A 21,820-nucleotide genomic window follows, 5' to 3' on the forward strand; every position below is an offset into this window, starting at 1 on the left:
TTTAGAAACTCGCGAATAGTTCGCCAAGTAACTCGCCGAACAATGCGGAATATGTAAACACCACGCGCGAGTACACACGATTGCTTTGATTCGGGCTAAAGGTCGACCCCACATGCCGAAAGACGAGCATTGTCACATTTAGACATTGTAAAACAGATCCTTAGGACCCCTTTCCTGTCATGTCCGTCTCATTTGCACTCAAGTCTCCGCGACTCGCGTGCGTGAGGCATACATGACAGGAAATTAATTATGAAACAATTGGATGCAAGTTCTACGCATGCGGTCCACACGCGACAAACCCGCGTGACAAGAAACAGGTTCTTAATGCGCTTTTCTTGTCGCTTATATTTACTTCTGCAAGATTACTCACTACAGTCTCTGCGATCTGTGCATGTGTGCGTATGACACGAGAGAACGCTACTTTTTTATAATATAGTAGCAGCAAACGATCATACAATCGGCAGTAGCCACTTACCATCAGGTGGACTGCATGATCGTTTGCTATTTATCATAGATATGCCCAGATGAGAATCCTATCTGAGGTCGGCCACTGATGCTACCCCTGAGGATTAAACTGGATCGCCTCGGAAAAGTATGTCTCCCTTACCACACCCTTCAAACCGGAACACAGCAGCGCTTAACACTGCTGTTATTTAGCAGTGACATGCATTAACACACGTGACAAGAAAAGCGCATAAAAGATAAAATTACATATCAAAAGTCTAAATTCGTAAAGAAGTGGCTATTATTGCCTAAATTGTGCTAATCTAGCAATTATTTGTGCTAGTTACTTTAATTAATGAATACGATTTGTCTTAATAATATATTCAAAATGGCGTTCATATGTGTCTCACTCACACATTATTGAAAAAAGGAAGATACACAAAGTTTATTTGCAACTTTATGCCGTATCCAGACGTTTGCCGAACCCCAACAAACGCAAATTCATATGTGTGGATAGATTGTTTAACTTGGTTTTTATGCCAAACAAATATACCCAAATGTTTGCGGAGCTTTGGAGTTTGCGGCAAATACCAAGTGTGTGGACGCGGCATTCGATACAATTCCCTGTGGAGACAAATTGACATATCTTTGACATACGGAGGTACATATTGAGTACGTTCTATTTAACCCCCGCAACGATTGTAACACACAGTATCGTTCCACTTAAGGCCCGTGCGGTGACTAACGTCGAAGATGACGTCACTATTCATGACATACTTTTATCATAAAATATTGGTCGGACAAAAGGAACTTTCACAAAAATTCGCTAAAAATTTGACAAAACAAGAATGACGACGAATAAAATAACACTTTACAATATGTGTTACCACCTATACCTTTAGGTACAACGCCTATGACTTCCTTACATGACTACGAAGAATAATGTGTTTTGTGCGTTTCTATGTATGTATGTATGTCACGTTGTCACGCTGCAGCCCAAACGGCTTGACGGTTTAACATACGAGGTGTCGTTGGATTGGTCTAAATTGTGGGACTGACATCCTTATTAATATTATAAATCCGAAAGTAACTCTGTCTGTCTGTCTGTCTGATTGTCTCTTCTTCACGCCCAAACCACTGAACCGATTTTAATGAAATTTTGTACAAAGATAGTTTGAGACCCGAGAAAGGACATAGGATAGTTTTTATCCCGGAAAGCCCACGGGAACTAGGGATGGCGATCTAAGATCGATTAATCGGAAAATCGATATTTCGGACCCAAAACATCGATTATTTTAATCGATATTAGTAAGGATTGAATCGTAAACTATACATTTGATCAAGTGATAATCCTTAGCAAAATTTAGGGTCGAATTTTTAGTTTTATGTATGTTAGTATGTGATATTATTTTATTTTAAACGCGGGCGAAGCCGCGGGCAAAAACTAGTAGGCTATATTTTTAAGCCCGATTTTTTTTTATAATATATCTCTAACGTTAGTGGTATTTTAAAAAATAAGGGCGTTGCAGACATCAAATATAACGTATTATTTGACTATTGGCTAAAACACACTTTACTTATACCGTCGTGACACGTGACCAACATTGTCACATTTTTACATTGAGCGTGTCAAACACGGCCCGTGACAGACAACTCGTAACTTAAAAATCAATTTTATTAACTAAATTTTCCCACTCTCCTCCAATTCTTTCTGAGCGCGTTTTCTCTTATTTCTATTAATTAGCGGCATGAACAACCATAAAGAGGCACCACATATGAAAATAAAACCGAATGTTACGAACATATTCTTATAATTCTTATCGTGGTCGTACCATAAGCCACAGATCGGCGGCCCTATAAGCTGCAATAAGCCGTTCACAAACAAACTTATCCCGTAAGTCGACATAAGCCGATCTACGCCCAAACTTTCCGCCATAACTAATGTAGTTACACTATTATTAACCCCAGAAAAAAGTCCGAATAACGCACAAAAAACGCTTATAGTCACGTACGATTCTAAAAACGGTATCGTTGCTAGTGTTATACCCGCGAATAGTAATCCTCCAACGAAGAAGAAAGATTTGGGCATGAAATTTAAATCGCAGAGCGCCGAACCGCCGATACGTCCGACCAGATCGAGCGCTGATACCGTACTGAGGAGGTAAGCGCCTTTCGCCTCATCGAAGCCTATTGTATGCGCGTGCGCGGGTAGAAGTATAATAAAATTTGTACACGATATAGCCACTGTACTACTCGAGAGTAAAATAACTAAATACGTTGGATCTGTTAATAGAGATATATCGAAAAACTTATTCTCTGTTGTCTTCTTACGTTTACAACAGAAACAACAATACGCCACGTCAGCTACGCTTTCCGTGACGGACTTTAATGAAAATTGAGACGCGAATTCATTCGGTTGTTCGAAAGCCGAGAGCGTTGAGCCGTGGAAGGGCGTTGAGATGTGCGCGAAGCTCGACGTTGAGAAGTTTCGTCTTGGGCCCGCCGTACTCAGCTTCCTACCAAACGCCTCTTGAGACCCCAGCTTCCGATCTACGTTCTCCGCTATCGACACCGAACTATAAGTCGGTTTTGTTATCGGCTTCGTGTAAGATAACTTCCGTTTCGATACATTATGACGTAACTGTGTTTGCATGCAGTTCTGACTCGTATACAATTGGCTCTGTGAGAGGTTGACGGCTGAGTTTTCTTTACTTGTCCCGTTTATTTTATCTCCCATGCTTTGTGGCGACATGCTGTACGCCTCTATGGGTTCCTCCTCTTCAAACAAGATGTCGTCCTGAAAATAAAATACGTTTTCAGTGCAACATCTTTAAATAAAATCTATTTAAACTATATACAAACTATCTATTAACATTTTTGAAGTTATAGTACTTTTGACGCATTTGGAAAAAAAAAATATTTTTAGCGTGGGTCGGAATTGGGGACGGTGATGTAACACATATTTTTTACTAGCATTTACTGCCATTTATAGTCGTTTAAGTATAACTTACATACATACGTACACACACGCTTTTACTATTGTAAGCTTATTTTAAACAATCAAAAACTTTAAAAGCTAACTAAGTAAATAAATATATCAATCTGTATGTTTTGTACGAGATTGGCGATTAACTTTTATGATATAGAAGAAGTAGGTAACGATCCAGCAGTCTTCCTGATTGTAAGTGATCACTGTCATATAGACATTTGTAGTCGAACTTAATTAAACGTATCTTACAATCCCAGATAGAATTGTACTATCTGAAGTCGGCTACAGGTGCGACCTTTAGTGGTCGAATTTGGTACGCCTCGATCAGTGTATGTATAACGAAGTTACACTTCTTTACGTGAATATGAATTTAAGCATTTGACAAATTTTAACGAACAATAGACGAAAGTGAACACTACAAACGAATTATGTGTTACGTCGACGCGCAACTCCGACCCACGCAAATACTAATAAACACGCAAACAGACGCAAGCCTTAAATATATTTAACGTTAGAAATAACACCACGTTATAACCACTTTCATTATAACAGTTGCTAAATATTATAACTGTTATTGTTATTAAGTTAATAACGTTATTTTTATAGCGTTTAAAATAGCAGCTTTTTTAAATCATTATTTATTTTGAAAATGAAACCATGACACACCACAATATTGTAAAGGAAAGTGATTATTTATGATGATAAGAGTAAAAAACATGATGATATGACTTAATTTTTAGTTAAAATGCATTTAAATCATAAATATGTTCTTTAATAGTGATATCTTTGTATACAGGACATATTTATGATTCAAATATGTGAAAATTAATGGAAAAATATGAGTGCGTGTAGCAGAAGTGAGTGAGAAACACATGAGAAGTGAAACTTCTGTGAGCGTGTCAAGTGTTTGTTGGTTTCATGAAAACACACGAGGATCAACGATGATTGGGGTTTAATTTGTTGTGTGTAAGGTATGTTTACAGGATAGGGGTATAAAGGGATGTATTCTTTTACGAGACAATAGTGTAGTTAATAGCGAATTAAGGGTAATATTCTTTAGGGGGTGAAGAAAATTTTTATAAGTGTGGAGAGTGTGAAGTATAATGCGCATATGCCTTCAAACATTCTTGCTTTATCCAAAGTATTTTCACTTCGAGGAACATTTAATAATTATCGAATGAAAGTCGAATGAAAGTGAATGCGTCGAAGTATTATAGAGAAAGTCATATATCCCCATAGTGGTGAGTGTCTAGGTAGTCTAGGATTTGGCCAAATGATCCTAGACCAATTTTGATTGTAGTTTCAATTAAAACAAGGCGAAGCCGATCACAAATGCGTCACCACGTGCGCACTAAGCCGGTCCTTATGCAAGTCAGTATAATCCTCGCCAAACTGCTAGTCCGCTCTGAAGTTGTTACGAGCTGGTGTAGTCATACAATTTGCTATAGCGACGCGATTCATTTCTATATTCAGAGCGGACTAGCAGTTTTACGCGGACTATACATCCACACCCGCACACGGATACGAAAGAACCGCTTCTCATTATAAATAGGTATGACAGTACCGCCACATCCTAAGTTACCCTGCCTCTCCCTGTCGAACCATATAGGTTCTACCACCTCACAAAATCCCTACAATCCCATTTTCTAGTAAATTGAGTATTTGTATGTGTAAGTGACGGGATTGTTAATAAATATAACGAAATATTATTTACGTTTACTTATAAAATTGTTGTAGTAATTAAGTAATAGTAATTAAAAATGCCAAGTATTTCATGTATTATTTAAGTCATAATACAAAAAATACATATACAGTAAGCCATGATATTTAAACTGATTTAGTGATGAAACAGTAAAAAATAGCATAATATAATAAAATTCTTTATAACGTTTTTTTCATATAACGTTATAACATATTATATTCGTTTAAGCATTAGTTGTAAAAGCAGCTATTTTTATCATTATTTTCAAATATATTATATTACTATAAAGCATATTGACTGCAATTGTAAATACATATGTAGAATATATTTATTTTTACAATATTTACATAATTTATATGAATACTTATATGAATATTGTTGTTTTTTATGTAATGTGATGTATATATCGACCCCTTCTACGTATAATATCGTTACTGCAAATGACAACTTTACAGGAGCGCGTTTCAAAGTTTCAAATATGCTAAAATGCGAATAAAATCTGCATTTCTTCAGGTATCTCTATGAAATTTGGTATATATATTATTTTATACGCTTTATAGCGTTACTTGTGTCGATAAAACACATTAAAATAAGGCAATTTATGCAATAAAAACGAAAAGGTACTTTTGTGGGTTACGATATTATTCGTAGGAGGGATATTGTTAGTGTGTGACAAGAACAGCAACACAAAGCACATACAACACGAAAGAGAGAGAGAGATATATAACGAAACGCACTATAATATATAAAAAATGAGCTTACTTTAATGACGTCACCGCATGAGCCCACATATTGTTGGTGTATGTCTTGTTTCATTTTCAAAAAAACACACTTTTTTGGGAAAACATTCGAAAAATATTTTTATCTCATTATAATTTAGGATATTTGACACAAAATATTTTTATACTGTTTTAAAAGGAAAAAAAATCTTTTCTTTTAGAAGACAGTAATAAATATTGATTGTGTAATAATAATAATAATAATTAATTAGTAATAATTTATGATATTACAAAAGACAATATTTTTTAACTGTTTTAAAAGAAAAACACTTTTAAAACAGTCAAAATATTTTTGTCGAATAATACCTAATTATTTATAAACAATTTATGATATTAGACATAAAAAATGGACTGTTTAAATAAACCGTTTTTAGAAAACAATCAAAAAAATATTATTTGTCTTATATCATTGAAGAATTTGTACATTTTATTATGTAACATCAACCCATAACTGTCCCACTGCTGGGCACGGGTCTCCTCTCAGAATGAGAAGGATTAGGCCATAGTCCACCGCGCTGGACAAGTGCGTATTGGTAGACTTCACATACCCTTGAAAACTTTTTGTTTTTTTTTTAAGAATTCTCAGGTATGCAGGTTTCCCACGATGTTTTCCTTCACCGCTTAAGCAAGTGATAATTAACATCTAATACGCACATAACTTTGAAAAATAAGAGCTGCGTGCCTGGGATTTGAACCTCGAACCTCTCGATCAAGAGGCCGCGTTTCTTAAACACTAGGCTATCACTGCTGTACTTATAATAAGCATTTTAATGCCGATATTTTGATCCATCTATATATATTTTTTTATAATATGAGAGTAGCAGACGAGCATGCAGTCCACCTGATGGTAAGTGGCTACTGCCGCCCACGGACATCTGTAATCAACCCCAGATAGGATTAGATATTCCTACCTGAGGTCGGCCACAGATGCGCCGCTACCCCTGAGGACTAAGCTGGAACGCCTCGGACAAGTCTATCTTCCTTACCACACTTATATATACCATATAAACTTATATATACAGTGTCTAGCAGTCTAGCAAACGAGCTGTCCACCTGATGGTAAGCATATAGAGCAGGTTCTACCTGAAGCTGATCACATGCGCCACGTGCGCTAAGATGTTTTGAAGGTGGTAGAACCCTTTGTGGTTCGACTCCGGCGGCACCACCGCCACACCTATTTCTACCTAATAACAGCAGTGTTAGGCGCTGCTGTGTTCCGGTTTGAAGGGTGTGGTAAGGGAGACATACTTATTCGAGGCGTTCCAGCTTAGTCCTCAGGGTAGCGGCGCATCTGTGGTCGACCTCAGGTAGGAATATCTAATCCTATCTGGGGTTGATTACAGATGTCCTTGGGCGGCAGTAGCCACTTACCATCAGGTGGACTGCATGCTTGTCTGCTACTCTTATATTATATAAAACAAAACATCCTGAGTACCTGTTACATAATAAAACGCCTACACTTTTTACATCAATGGGCGAGTCCTCGCACTTTGTCAGTTTTTTTGCATGGGGACACCCTGCATAGATTCCTCTCCGGTAGGGTAGCAGAGAGGATATGCCGGACTTTACAATAAATACTAAAATATATATCATCATAGTCGTAGAACAAAGACGGATTTGACAACAATGCGAAATTAACTTTTATTTGCGAAATGAGAAATTAACTTTGCGAATGAATTTTTATCATATTTGGATAACATATTGTCTAAATATTATTACTGCCTTACAATGTATCTTAGTTTTCAAATTAATCTGTCGGTATGACGACGGATTTGAAATGCGCTCATAGTAAAATGACATTTGTGAATAACTTGAAATGGCTGCCCGGTGAAGTTTGGTACTTGTTAAATCCGACTTTATTCTACGACTATGACGATATTTCAGACGCATTAGAACAAAATGTGGTCTAATTTAACCAAATTTCCCCTGTGACCCAGAATATTTTAATCTACCCGCGCCTGTTCCCGACGGATTGATAAAAACCTTTGACCGCAAGCAAAGCCGCGGGTAACAGCTAGTAAAATATAATTGTATAAATTAGATCTCTTATTTATTTTAGCAAGCTGAGGCAAATAACCTATTCAAGCGTGAATAAAGTATTTTCTTTTCTTTCTTTCTTTTTCTTTCTTTCTTTCTTTCATTCTTTCTTACTTTCTTTTCCTGAATAAAGTATCACAAAAAGTATATAACGCCGCTAATGAAGTATTCACTTCATTAAATTAATAAAACTCACCTGGGGTCCATCCTCGTCATCCTCGCGATCCTTGTATTGCTTCACCATATGCTCCTCCACCGGTTGGAACAGCAACGCAGCCGCCCACACGTTCAGCATCACACCGCCGAGGATAAGCACGGCACCGCTGTGAAAATAAAAAAAAATATTTATTTTAGTTTATTTTCTTTATTTTACTTTAAAATCGAAAAGTTCCCAAATGTTACAGTCACATCATACTGATTCATACAGATTTGTATGTAATTTCGATCGGTTAAAGTTACAGTTTTTGTCAAGTTCCCTATCTGTTGACAGATGCGACTAAAGATGGCGGTGACAGCGACACAAATGACGTTAATGACAAATAAATTGATGCAACACAGAATGGTGACACTCCATCGGTATCGTCAAAGTTATATTGAACTTTAACGCAAACTTTTAACGGGCTTTGGATGCAACCCACCCAATATCGCAAAAAAAAAAAACAAACAATATAGTCCACGCCAAATTTCGAGTCCGCTTTGTTAATGCACGCAGGTGTAGTCAGGGAGCCAATGCGGTCGAACACAACTACAAGCACATTGCCTGCGCGATGCACCAACGGGCACAAGCGCATGACCGGCGGCTGCATGATGGTGCCGAACGCAGACCTACCTACCTACACATCCGTCATTATTCGGCGAGTTATTTGCCGAAATATTCCCCTCTAAATATCGCAAAAAAATATAAAAAAGGGAGCTAAGAACAAAATCTACACCCACTCAGTTACATCCGCTGGTACACTAACTACAATTTGCTGTTGCGACGATTCAGAGCGGCCTAGAAGTTTGACGCGGGTTCTACCCGAATAACAAACACACCCACTCACTTATATCCGTACGTCTCGAGCAGCAGTCGTATGACGGGCGGCAGGATGATGCTGCCGAACGCGGAGCCGGACATGCAGATGCCGTTCGCGAGGCCGCGGAGACGCACGAAGTATGACGTCACGATGTACACCGTCGGCGGGAAGGCGAGCCCGGCGCCTATGCCGACCATTGCGCCGAAACTGGGGGATTAAATAGCAATGAATTTCAATTACAATTACTATTGACATAATTATAGTTAAAAAACTCGATCATTTTTGCCGCGTACGTGCAAAATGTGGAATGAACTTCCTCCTGAGGTATTCCCTCAGGACTATGACATAGGGCTCTTCAAGAGGGGTGTAAAAAGAGCTCTCCTTCAAAGCCGGCGATGCATTGGCGACTCCTCTGGTGTTGCAAATGTCCATAGGCGACGGTGACTGCTTTCCATCAGGCAGCCCGTCTGCCTTATCGTTAGGTTACATATAAAAAAAAAAAAAACTAAAAACCACGCTAAAATCGCACAAGGAAAATCGTTAATCCAGATTCCTGACGATCCTGATGTGGAGAATGGGATAAAATTAATAAAATCGTGTATTGTCATCGGTTATTGATTAATGTTCAAAATTTAAAATCAATCGAACCGTTCAAAGTGGGTAAAAATCGTGTTCAAAGATTCCGTTACATACATACAAACATACATACAGGTCAAGCTTATAAAAGCGTGGTAAAAAGTATCAAGTGGTAGCGAGGGGTAGATAGAAAATTATATTAAAAAACTATTCAAAAAAGGATTGAAAGTGGTAGAACCCTCTGTGGTTGGATTCCAGTGGCGCCATCGCCACACCTATTACCTAATACATTTATCTTACAATCACCATTCAAAAAAGGTTTGGAGGTGGTACATACTTTTGTGATATGATTATTTTAAAGGATTGAAGGTGGTAAATACTTTTGTGATTCGATTCTAGCGGCACCAACACTGCTATTTCTGTTATAACAGCAGTGTTTCGCTGCTGTGTTCTGGTCTGAAGTGTGGTAAGGGAAACATACTTTTCCGAGGTGTTCGAGCTTAGTAGTAATCTTATCTGAGGTTGATTACAGATGTCCATGAGCGACAGTTGCCACAAACCATCAGGTGGACTGCACGCTCCGTAAGAGAGATCTTTATTTCGTAAATTATGTAGATAAATAATAAATATGTTACATGTTTAGTAATATTTATGCAAATTTTTAAAAACTTTGCTGCAATTTTCTGTAACTATAACATCACAGATCACATATAAAGTTTTTCGTTCTTTCTTTCTTTCCTACCTTAAGACTATATATTTAATCATAGTCATGTAGTTGTCAATAAGTCTAAATAATTACATAAAAAATAAGTCTATAAAATAAGGTAAGGTTAGGTTAGCTTACTCACCTAAAATAAAGGTAGGTTATTGAAAACGCAAAAGTGCTGAATATCATCCCGAAAGCGGCGAACGAACCACCTATGAGCGTCACTGTCCGGTACGACCACTTCACTGATAAAATTGATGAGAGCGGACCTGGAAACCACAAACAAAAACAAATATTAATAAACAAAATTATAAACAAGGAAATATGTTGAAGGTGGTAAAAATATGTGAAGGGTGGAACCCTTTGTGGTTCGACTCCGGCGGCACCACCGCCACACCTATTTCTGTTATAACAGCAGTGTAGCGCTGCTGTGTTCTGGTTTGAAGGGTGTGGTAAGGGAGACAGACTTTTCAGAGGCGTTCCAGCTTAGTCCTCAGAGGTAGCGGCGCATCTGTGGCCGACCTCAGGTAGGAATATCTAAACCCATCTGGGGTTCATTACAGATGTCCATGGGCGGTAGTACACTTACCATCAGGTGGACTGCATGCTCGTCTGCTACTCCTATATTATACTAAAAACACTCACCAAGACTGCTGTATAAGAAGTAGCAGAGCGCCGCGACGCCGTTCGACGCCGATGCACTCGATTGAAACATACGGTTGAACTCCGGCAGTAAGACACCGAAGGACTTTATCGTTCCCGGGATTAGGATGTTCACTAACGTCGCCCCTGGAAATGATAACACGAGAATTATTATATAATATACTAGCTGACCCGGCAAACTTTGTACCGCCTCAAAATCTATTTATCAAATATATTTCATATAAAATAAAATATAGCCCATGTTACTCGTGGATAATGTAGCTTTCGAATGGTGAAAGAATTTTTAAAATCGGTCCAGTAGTTTTTGAGCCTATTCATTACAATCAAACAAACAAACAAAGTTTTCCTCTTTATAATATTAGTATAGATTATAAATCACGATTGGTCTCTGTTATTGGGTTTAAAGAACGTTTATATCTCATAAGACATACATGGTCACTTAAAATGAGAATGCTTAATATTTTACAAAATAAAGCAGTGTCCGGGAGTCGTAAGTATTATATAATGTAATAACATTGTGTGTGTGCGTGTAGTGTGTGTGTGTGTGTGTGTGTGTGTGTGTGTGTGTGTGTGTGTGTGTGTGTGTGCGCGCGCGTGTGTGTGTATTCGTGTAATAAACAATATGTTTTTTTTTTAATATTCCACTAAATTAATCAAAAAATAATATATTTATAGATTTACATTAAAATTAAGAATCTTGAAAATCTAAGTGTGAAGAGTGAGAATAGATATAAATGAATAAAAATAAAATAAAACAAACGCTTTCTACACTCACAGCCCCACACTAGGATTCCCTGTGCCGTGGATGCCATGGACACATACATAGACACTAGCTAACCCGGCGAACGTTGTATTGCTCAATGATAACAAAATATTTTTTTCAATTCGATCGCAGCGCCAACTTTTGGGAAAAACTATCATTAAAATAGATTATGATTTAATATTTGAAACTGTGATGGTAGCGAAGTCTGTCGAATCCAATGTGAAACATTCCAAAATCAACAATCTACTTACGAATTAAAAATTAATTAAAAAAACCTTTTTAAACTAAATTGTGAATCTAAACCATTCTCAAGTCCCCTTGAAAACACACACAACAAATTTAATCAAAATCAGTCCAGTCGTTTAGGAGGAGTTCAGTGACATACACACGCACATAAGAAATATATATATGTCGGAGGAAGAGTCAGAGTTATTTAATATAGCTTTAGCTATACTGTTACTTTAGTATTTTAGTAATGTTATTGGTACTTGATCAATCGAAGGGTTAATTGCTTTAAATTATAATTAACAGTATTGTATAGCTTTTGTATTAGAATCAGAGCAGAGACTTTAAGAGGTCTCTAGTGGAGTCGAGGTATGTGGTGGCGCGGTGGGGAAACATGGATAAGAACTGATGTGAGTGATCGAGGTGGATCATTATTTCGTTGTGCTTTGGAGCGTGTAGTCACTACCTTGAACCTGCTGCTCAAATCCTTTGTTTGTAAAGTAATAGTAGTAGTATAGTATAGTTATTTTGTAAATCCGAAGTTATAAACGTAAGAACAATAAATAATGTGATTACTGTATTCGTGCCTGCATCTGTCATATCTGTCATAGGGTGACAACGCCAACAAAACCCATAGATTCTATCAATGATGTCGATGAGAGCCGTCCTTCTCCGACATATATATATAAAGATATACCTCTTATATATTTTTTTAAATAACTATGTGTGCTTAAATCTGTTTATTATTAAGAGAATCGTGCGAAGCAGTATTACAGTAAGTAGTTGATGACGTCATCAAGCCAATATAGGTCAATTACCATATGTTTTACTTATCACACATCAATTGTACATTTTATTGATGACGTCATACAATAGATTGTTTGAATCGAGGCGTATTATTTCAGCGACGCGTGACGTCACGCACGAATGAGTCATGTTGCCGTGGACATATGAACCGGATAGACTGCTAATAGGTATATAGAAAATATAATGGAAGTAGCAAACGATCTAGCAGTCCAACTGATTGTACATCACTGCCGTCTATAACCAATCTCGGATAAGATTATGAAAGTGGTAGAGGCCTTTGTGGTTCGACTCCGACGGCACCGGTGCCACAAATATTTCTGTTAAAACAGCAGTGTTAAGCGCTGCTGTGTTCTGGTTTGAAGGGTGTGGTAAGGAAGACATACCTTTGCGAGGGATTCCAGCTTAGTCCTTAAGGGTAGCGGCGCATCTATAGCCTACGTCAGGTAGGACTCTTATCTGGGGTTGATTACAGATGTCCATGGGCGGCAGTATCCTTACCATCAAGTGGACTGCATACTTGTCGGCTACTACATTATAAAAACAATGTCCTACCTGAAGTCAGCCACAGAAGCGTGTATGTTTTTTACTAACTTATACTATAAGAATAAAAGACCTATCCTACACTAACCTAAGCTTTTTTACGTGGGGAAAGCCGTCATGACGGGACTCCTAGCGACTAAAACCCCACGGTGTTCCTCTGGACGCCCTTAGTCGGGACCACGGGTACGCTAATAGCACTCAAACGCGGTCCCGGCGGCGTCTACTCACAACAGGACCCATCTCTGCATGGGATGGAGCTGGAGCCACTTCCATCCGTCATCTATGAGGCTAAGTAGGATCCCCGTATCCTACGCCAATGCCTCCGTTATGAAGGTAGGAGATGGGTGTGGGGAAACCTTCTCCTACGCCAGGTTTTACGCCTACGGATATGGAAGACTGACGATTTCTCAGTCTCCCTCTCCGCACCGTTTCTACGAGATGACTATCCTAGCTTACCTAACCTAACCCAACTCACTCCACACACACCGTTCCATCAATAATTACCTACGAGAATGCACCAGCCCCACTTGCCGTCCGGCGGCACCATCTCCCAGTCCCGCTCTGGCGCTGGGCCGATGGTGAACCGCCCGCCACCCACCGCTGGGCCCTCATCCTCCGGTAGTTTAACTGTGGGCAAAAAAAAACAATATTTATACTATATTTATTTACATTTTAAAGTTCAGAACTCTTAGAAACAAGACTAGTGTGAGTGTAGTCCGCGTAAAACTGCTAGTCCGCTCTGAATATAGAAATGAATCGCGTCGCCATAGCAAATTGTATGACTACACCTGCTCGCAACAACTTTAGTGCGGACTAGCAGTTTGGCGCGGACTATACCAATTATAGGCATGAACAACGTTTATGTAGGTTTTTTTATGATTTAATAATTTGTATGGATAGTATTAAATGTTTTTTCAGCTGTCGTTACTTTTACGCTATTTTTTGGAATATATGCAAAATATCGAGATAATCGAACCTTAATTATTTATCAATATTTATATCGATATAGTAACTATTAAATAATGAATGATTTTATTGAAACAGTAAATATTTTCACAATTTGTACATTCGTAAACAACTGTAATAGTGAGAACTATAGTCTGATTCATAATTAGGTGCCCATAATGTAAGCAAAGAAATGTCACTGTCAAAATTAACGAGAAACAAAAACTTTAACAAACTCGACAAAAAACGAAATCTTTAACAACTATACACATTTTAACAAACGCGCTATGAAAACGAGAAAACATTCGAGTTCGATCACAATCACGAAAATGAATAATATCAGCTACGAAACTTAAAAATGACGGCACAAGAAATGTTTTGGATTCCGATTGTGTTACCATTATCATATTTTAATTTTCTACCATGAACCTTGTTTTTTATTATTATTACTGTATGGAACGAAATTGAGGTAATATAAATATTAGAAAATGTGAATTAATTATAATTTATTTAGATTATTGTTTTATTATTGTTGTATTATTTTATTATCGTCAAAATATAAGAAACTACCATTTGAAATGTATTTTCTGGATAGGTCAACACCTTTGTTTACATTTTGGACACCTAATTATGAATCAGACTTTACATCTCAGCCGATTACGCCCCCTCTAAACACGAATGAAGTTCCAAAAACTATACGGATAATTATACTGCCGAGACGATATCGTAATATATAGAACACGAGCTTTTGCCCGCGTTACGAAGTAATATTTTCATCCCCTATTTTATACCCTTGGGGGTAGAATTGATCAAAATCCTTTCTTAGCGGGTGCCTACGTCATAACATCTACCTGCATGCCAAATTTCAGCCCGATCCGTCCAGTGGTTTGGGTGTGCGTTGATAGATCACTATGTCAGTCAGTCACCTTTGAGTTATATACATTTAGATATCGAAAAATGTTTTTTATACGTATATTTTTTTAATTTTGTGTTGTTTTGTCAAGATTGTACAAAAACGTCCATCCCCACTTAACAATATTTCAGAACAACTTACTACCAACTGGTAATAAGTCAACACTTCCCCCTATATCCGATCTCATCATCATCATCATCATCAACCCATTACTGTCCCACTGCTGGGCACGGGTCTCCCTTCAGAGTTTTTTTTAAACTCTCATGTATGCAGGTTTCCTCACGATGTTTTCCTTCACCGTTTAGCAAGTGATAATTAATTTGTAATACGCACATAACTTTGAAAAATCAGAGGTGCCTGAGATTTGAACCTCGGACCGCTCGATCGAGAAGCCGAGTTTCTTAACCACTAGGCTATCACTGAATATATCCGATCTGTAACTATATAATTATATAATTGAATATCGTTTAACTAATAAATTTTAATTTAATAATTTAAATATATATTTGTTGAATATTTCCCAAAGCAGATTTTCGGCTATAAATAATTACTGGACAGGGCTATTGGAAGCTGGCCAATACTGGAAGCAATTGCTCATGATTGTCAATACCTACATTATATAATGAATACCCTTAAGACAGTGGGAAAGCTATTTCAAAATCCGACAGCATTTATCGTGACCTAAGTAAAGTCTGCGCCAAACTGCTAGTCCGCTCTGAAGTTGTTGCGAGCAGGGGGTCTACCACCATCTTTTAAAAATCATAGTTCGGGAAAGTTATATTTCATTACTAGCTTTTGCCCGCGACTTCGCCCGCGTTTAAAAGAAAATAATATAACATACTAAATACTACATAAAACGAAAATTCGTACCTTCAACTTTGCTAAAGATCATCACTTGATCAAATGCATAGTTTACGATTCAATTTTTACTAATATCGATTAAAATAATCAATTTTTTGGGTCCAAAAGATCGATTCTCCGATTAATCGATAAAACGAAAAACGCCAAAAAACGCGTTCTTTTGTATGCCGACCCGTATTTATTTTCAACTATTTTATCGTTAGTATTTGTTGTTATAGCGGCCACCGTTATACATCTAAAAATAAAAAAAAAAGGTGTCTATCTATTACGGTGCAAGAGATAGAGCCCTGACAGACGGACAGACAGCGGGGACTTAGTAATATTGTGTTAAACATATTGCAAAATTGCTCAAATGGATGTGCGAATAACAAATTCACACAGTGGTAATTGCGTGATGATGTTCAAATCATAGACCAGAGGTCATAATAAACAACTTAGTCTAGGTGTCAGATACAAAATGTTATTTTGTATGTAATGTTACCTTATAGATAAAATTCTCGTGTCACAATGTTAGTTACCGTACTCCTCCGAAACAGCTTTACCGATTTTCACCAAATTTTATACGCATATTCAGTAGGTTTGAGAATCGGCTTCTATCTATTTTTCATACCCTAAGTGATAAGGGTTGTTCACCCTTTTTTATTTATATGGCAACACAACGTTTGCCGGGTCAACTAGTTTATTCATAAATTATATTTTGCTAGCATTATGATACTTTTTTAATTATTTTATGTTAATAGTCTATTAATTGCTGGTGAGTAGCAGTCTAGTGCAAAACAATATAAAAATAAAGAAGGATATTACATTGTTTACAGAATAAGATGTCATAGAATGGATTGTCAGAGAAAATAAATAATGGAGCTGTTATTGAATGTTTTATTACATAAATTGTCTCTCAGGAAAAGCCTGCAATATTTATGTTTCCTTAAACAATGCATATTTAGTCGCTACTGCAGCCCACGAATATCGGTCAATTATCTTAATAAGAAGTATATGGTAAAATGGAAAATAAATTTTAAGTGAATTTTTTTACATACAAGATTTTAGTAACGTATTTTTTGTATTTTACTTTAAAAAAAAACATTTAAATCGTTATAAATAAAAAGACTAAAAAAATATGAATACGATCGAATTTCGATCACTGTACGAATACTACTAAATAAATTTGAAATTTGATCTCAGAACATAATTTACAACACTCTCCTAGACTATGCCAATATACGAATTCCTTATAAGTCACAAGTAGGCAATAACTCGTTCAAACTATTCATTATTGCTTAGAAGGACATCTACATAATATAGTTTTTGTCAGCTGACTTGGCTCCGTTATTAAAAATCAATCCATCCGTTGTTTTTTTCCACCAAAGATCGAAATTTGACATTTTCTTCATATTGCCAATATTATCAAATGTATAACAATAGATAGATTGAATATCAATAACAGGCGTAACGTTAGTATCAAACGAGCATGCAGTCCACCTGATGGTAAGTGGCTACTGCCGCCCATCGACATCTGTAATCAACCCCAGATAGGATTAGATTCCTACCAGAGGTCTGCTACTGATGCGCCGCTACCCCTGAGGACTAAGCTGGAGCGCCTCGGATAAGTATTTCTCCCTTACCACACTTCAAACCAGAACACAGCAGCGCTTAACACTACTGTTATAACAAAAAAATATGTGGCTTACTTAGGCCTTAAACTTACCACTTTTAACTTTTTTATATTTTATATTCGACATCCTTAAAAAACACAATTAACACACCAATTTAATTAATGATTAATTAACAACAAAACTGTTCTAAAACACACGACACTTAATAAGGACTGGAGAAATATAACAACCTACTCGACAAATAACATGGTTTTTATGAAGTACCTCCATATAATTCGATTTGTAAAATTTTTCTTTACCTAACCAGCAAGGGGTAATATTTTTGAGCGTAGGTACTCATGTAACTTGTCCCTGTAGTTCCGGGACCAGAATAGAGCTATGGTATCCCCTGCCTGTCGTAAGAGGCGACTAAACGGGGCTTCCGGGGTTGCGGGCGGCAAGAGTGGGAGCTCGAAGCGCCCGGCCAGCGGCCCTGGGAAGGACAGCTGTATGTGTGGTCGCATACCGTCGTGCACATTCTAATTGTCAGTCACACCTACTTCTGTTATAACAGCAGTGTTAAACGCTGCTGTGTTCTGGTTTGAAGTGTGGTAAGGGAGATAAACTTGTTCAAAGATTTTAGAACTTAATCCTAAGGGCTTGTAACGCATATGTGGCCGACTCTAAAGTCCTTTCTGAGTAGGAATATCTAATTCTATCTGGGGTTGATTACAGATATCCGTACAGCCACTTGCCATCAGGTGGATTGCGTGGTCGTCTGCTACTCCTATATTATACTCGTATAAAAGAAAACTTTAGACAGGAATGTAATCTTATCCCCGATAATCGATTACAAATGTCCATGGGCGGCAGTAGCCACATACCATCAGGTGGACTGCATGCTCGTCTGCTACTCCTATATTATACTCGTATAATAAAATCTTAAACAGGAATTTAATCTAATCGGAGGTTGATTACAGATGTCCATGGGCGGCAGTAGCCACTTACCATCAGGTGGACTGCATGCTCGTCTGCTACTCCTATATTATAAAAAAAAACCTTGGACAGGAATCTAAGCTTATCGGAGGTTGATTACAGATGTCCAAGAGCGGCAGTAGCCACCATCAGGTGGATTTCTCATTTGGTACTTCAATACAAAAAACACCTACATACTTCAGAAAAACGTCTATATTCTAGATATTCTGTCGTTAAGTCGTAAACACCTTTGAAAGACATAAAGTGAGCCATAAAAATGATATTATATACAGCACTTAAGTGTGCCAGAATGGATATTACGGCTCCATATTTAGGTTTATTACTATTGTCCCGGGGTGTTACTACCATCTCTTAAAACAATATTATTTTAATCATACTTTTACTTTTTTTGCAGGAAATTTAACTTTTTAAGCAAAATATGACAATTTCAGTTGGTTTTATACAATGGATAAGGGTTTAAGTTTGTTCAACTGTGTATGTCGGAATATTTTACTGTTTTAAGGAGGAAATAAAACTTTTCTGAACTATGATGGTTTTTATAAGACGGTGGTAGGCCCCCAGAAAGCAGTAATATGTTACAAACTCAGCCTCTCCGTTAAACGGTCCGAGGTTCGATTCCCAGGCACCTCTAATTACAACGCTTTTATTAGCTATACCTGTATGTATGTATGTAACGGAATCTTTGAACTCGATTTTTACCCACTTCGAACGGTCCGATTAATTTAAAATTTTGAACACTTATTAAGAACCGACGACAATACATGATTTTAATCATTTTGTCCCATTCTCCTCATCAGGATCTAAATATTACCGATAGGATATTGATATGATCCGATACTATAATTATGATATGATATGATAAGAGATCATTGTCGTATGAACATCTGTAACCAACTCCATATTATAGAGCAGGTTCTACCTAAAACCGATCACATACGCTGCCACGAAAGTACTAAAGTACTAAACTTCCGGTAACCTTTTTGCGAGCTTGGCCTGCAGCACGGTATGCAAAACATTGTCCGTAAAATAGTAGGTATATTTATAAGTCGATTTTATTTTATTTTTTTGTGTTTTTTATGTGATTTTGTATTTTGTCATAATGATTGCTGTAGTCCTTGTTATCGTGAATAAACGTTATTATAAACCGCTCGCCTCATACACACCAATACTATACTTAACACTGCCTGTGCAGGATTCGAACCCGGGACTGCATGACTGCATATGCGTCACATGCAGGCATGCAGTAACCCAGAACAAAGTACCCACGTCACGACCGTATACATTTCAGAACTTGAAACTACCCATTGTCTTACCCTGACGTATAAAGTATTATAGTATAGTATAGTATAGTTATGACGCGCGGTTTTACTTGCGTTTAAAATAGTGTACAGCAATGATAGACTCAATCGAGGGGTCCGAGGTTCGAATCTCGAGCACGCAGCTCTGTTTTTTTAAAGTTATATTTATATAAGTACATATTATAAATTAAATAAAACTTGCGTCAACTGTGAAAAAAAAACATCGTGAGGAAACACGCATACCTAAAAGATTTTACACTAGGCTAGCGCGGCGGACAATATTGACGAATATTAAAATAAACTTTCTACCCCTATTTTTCAATCGTAAGGGTTGATCTTTCGATAATGGCAAAATGGTTGTTTCATAATTTATATTTAGCAAAATACGAAATATCGTAGCGTTTGCTTCAAAATGGACGATTTTCAAAAAAAATCCCTTAGGGGTGAAATCCTCAAAAATCCTTTCTTAGTGCTCACTTACGCTATCTAACAAAAAATTGAGCACAGCTATTTCTGCCTAATAACAGCAGTGTAAAGCGCTGCTGTGATCTGGTTGGAAGGGTGTGTCAAGGGAAACAGACTTTTCCGAGGCGTTCCAGCTTAGTCCTCAGGGGTAGCGGCGCTTCTATGGCCGACCTCAGGTAGGATTATCTAACCCTATCTGCGGTTGATTACAGATGTCCATGGGCGGCAGTAGCCACTTACCATCAGGTGGACTGCATGCTCGTCTGCTACTCCTATATTAAAGAAAACAACGTAAATGCTAGAGATCAACGCACAGACGCAACCGCTGGAACGCCTCGGAAAAGTCTGTCTCCCTTACCACACCCTTCAAACCGGAACACAGCAGCGCCTAACACTGCTGTTATTAGGTAGAAATAGGTGTGGCGGTGGTGCCGCCGGATTCGAACCACAAAGGGTTGTACCACCATCGAACTACTACTTAGACCAGTTCTTACGATTTTATATACATAGAAAATTACAATTAAACCACAAACCTTTTTTCGAACTCTTAACAGACAGCAGCCCATCTTCACGTTGTACAGCCGGCACTATCAACACCTCGTTCTCGCTCAGTAGTTTCTCTGCCTCATCCACCGCCTTCTCCTCCACGGGGCGCGCCGGCGTCGCCATTTTGTTTCACAACACAAGATGGCGGTCAAGATGGCGGACACGCATGCCGCTTGTCAATGTCTTGGTGACATTTCGTCGGAATGTTTTTTTTCTTTGTTATGACGTCAATATGCTACATAGTTCTATGTAAAAAGGTTTTCAGTCTTCTGTTTTGGCTGGCGTAGTTAATTCTGAAACAAAAGGAGACATTTTTATTGTTATTAATTTTACGCTTTCTACACTCACATCTCCACACTAGGAATCCCTGTATCGTTGGTGCTATGGACTCACACACACACAAATACACGAACACCCAGACCCAGAAACAGAAACCTACATTCATCATTTAGAAATCTATCTATTTTTAATTTGAATTTTCAATGTAGAATCTGTGGTTCAATTCCCATCGTCACGCCTATCTCTGTTATAAAAGCAGTGTTAAGCGCTGCTGTGTTCTGGGTTGAAGGGTGTGGTAAGGGAGACATACTCTTCCGAAGCATTCCAGCTAGTCCTCGGAGGTATCAGCGCAGCTGTCGCCGACCTCAGATAGGAATCTTATCTGGGATTGATTACAGATATCCATACACGTCATTAGTCACTTATCACCAAGTGGACTGCATGCTCGTCTGACACTCCTACGTTATGTACATACTCGAATATTTAATAGATGATAGTAAGACCACTGCCACTGTTATGTAGAACCTTTGAAATACCAAGAAGAGGAAGTAATTAGACAAATTATACTAAAAACGAAAATACCGACTGCTTAAAAAGATAGTCTATGTCACTCCCACATTAGACGGATTCAACGACACCTCATATGTTAATCCGTCTAGCCGTTTGTGCTGCAGCGTG

General features: G+C 37.8%; 1 protein-coding gene across 2 annotated transcripts in view; it reads right to left on the minus strand.

The window, feature by feature from the left end:
• The window catches only part of LOC140755653 (monocarboxylate transporter 12), a 53,759-nt gene that overhangs the window by 6,397 nt on the left and 25,542 nt on the right, over nucleotides 1-21,820 (minus strand). The window contains exons 2-8 of one of the 2 annotated variants that reach the window (XM_073090954.1): nucleotides 20,851-21,156; nucleotides 13,752-13,874; nucleotides 10,895-11,038; nucleotides 10,392-10,518; nucleotides 8,995-9,174; nucleotides 8,148-8,274; nucleotides 2,804-3,241 (exon numbers count right to left, since the gene is read on the minus strand). In XM_073090954.1, coding sequence (XP_072947055.1) covers nucleotides 2,804-3,241; nucleotides 8,148-8,274; nucleotides 8,995-9,174; nucleotides 10,392-10,518; nucleotides 10,895-11,038; nucleotides 13,752-13,874; nucleotides 20,851-20,986 — 1,275 coding nt within the window. In that variant the 5' untranslated portion in view covers nucleotides 20,987-21,156. The remainder of the gene's footprint in view (nucleotides 1-2,803; nucleotides 3,242-8,147; nucleotides 8,275-8,994; nucleotides 9,175-10,391; nucleotides 10,519-10,894; nucleotides 11,039-13,751; nucleotides 13,875-20,850; nucleotides 21,157-21,820) is intronic. The other variant, XM_073090953.1, reaches the window with a different exon arrangement.

The sequence above is a fragment of the Epargyreus clarus genome, unplaced genomic scaffold (assembly GCF_041222505.1).
Source record: "Epargyreus clarus isolate Ecla_fem2 unplaced genomic scaffold, WU_Ecla_fem_2.2 ptg000033l, whole genome shotgun sequence".
Classification (NCBI taxonomy): domain Eukaryota; kingdom Metazoa; phylum Arthropoda; class Insecta; order Lepidoptera; family Hesperiidae; genus Epargyreus; species Epargyreus clarus.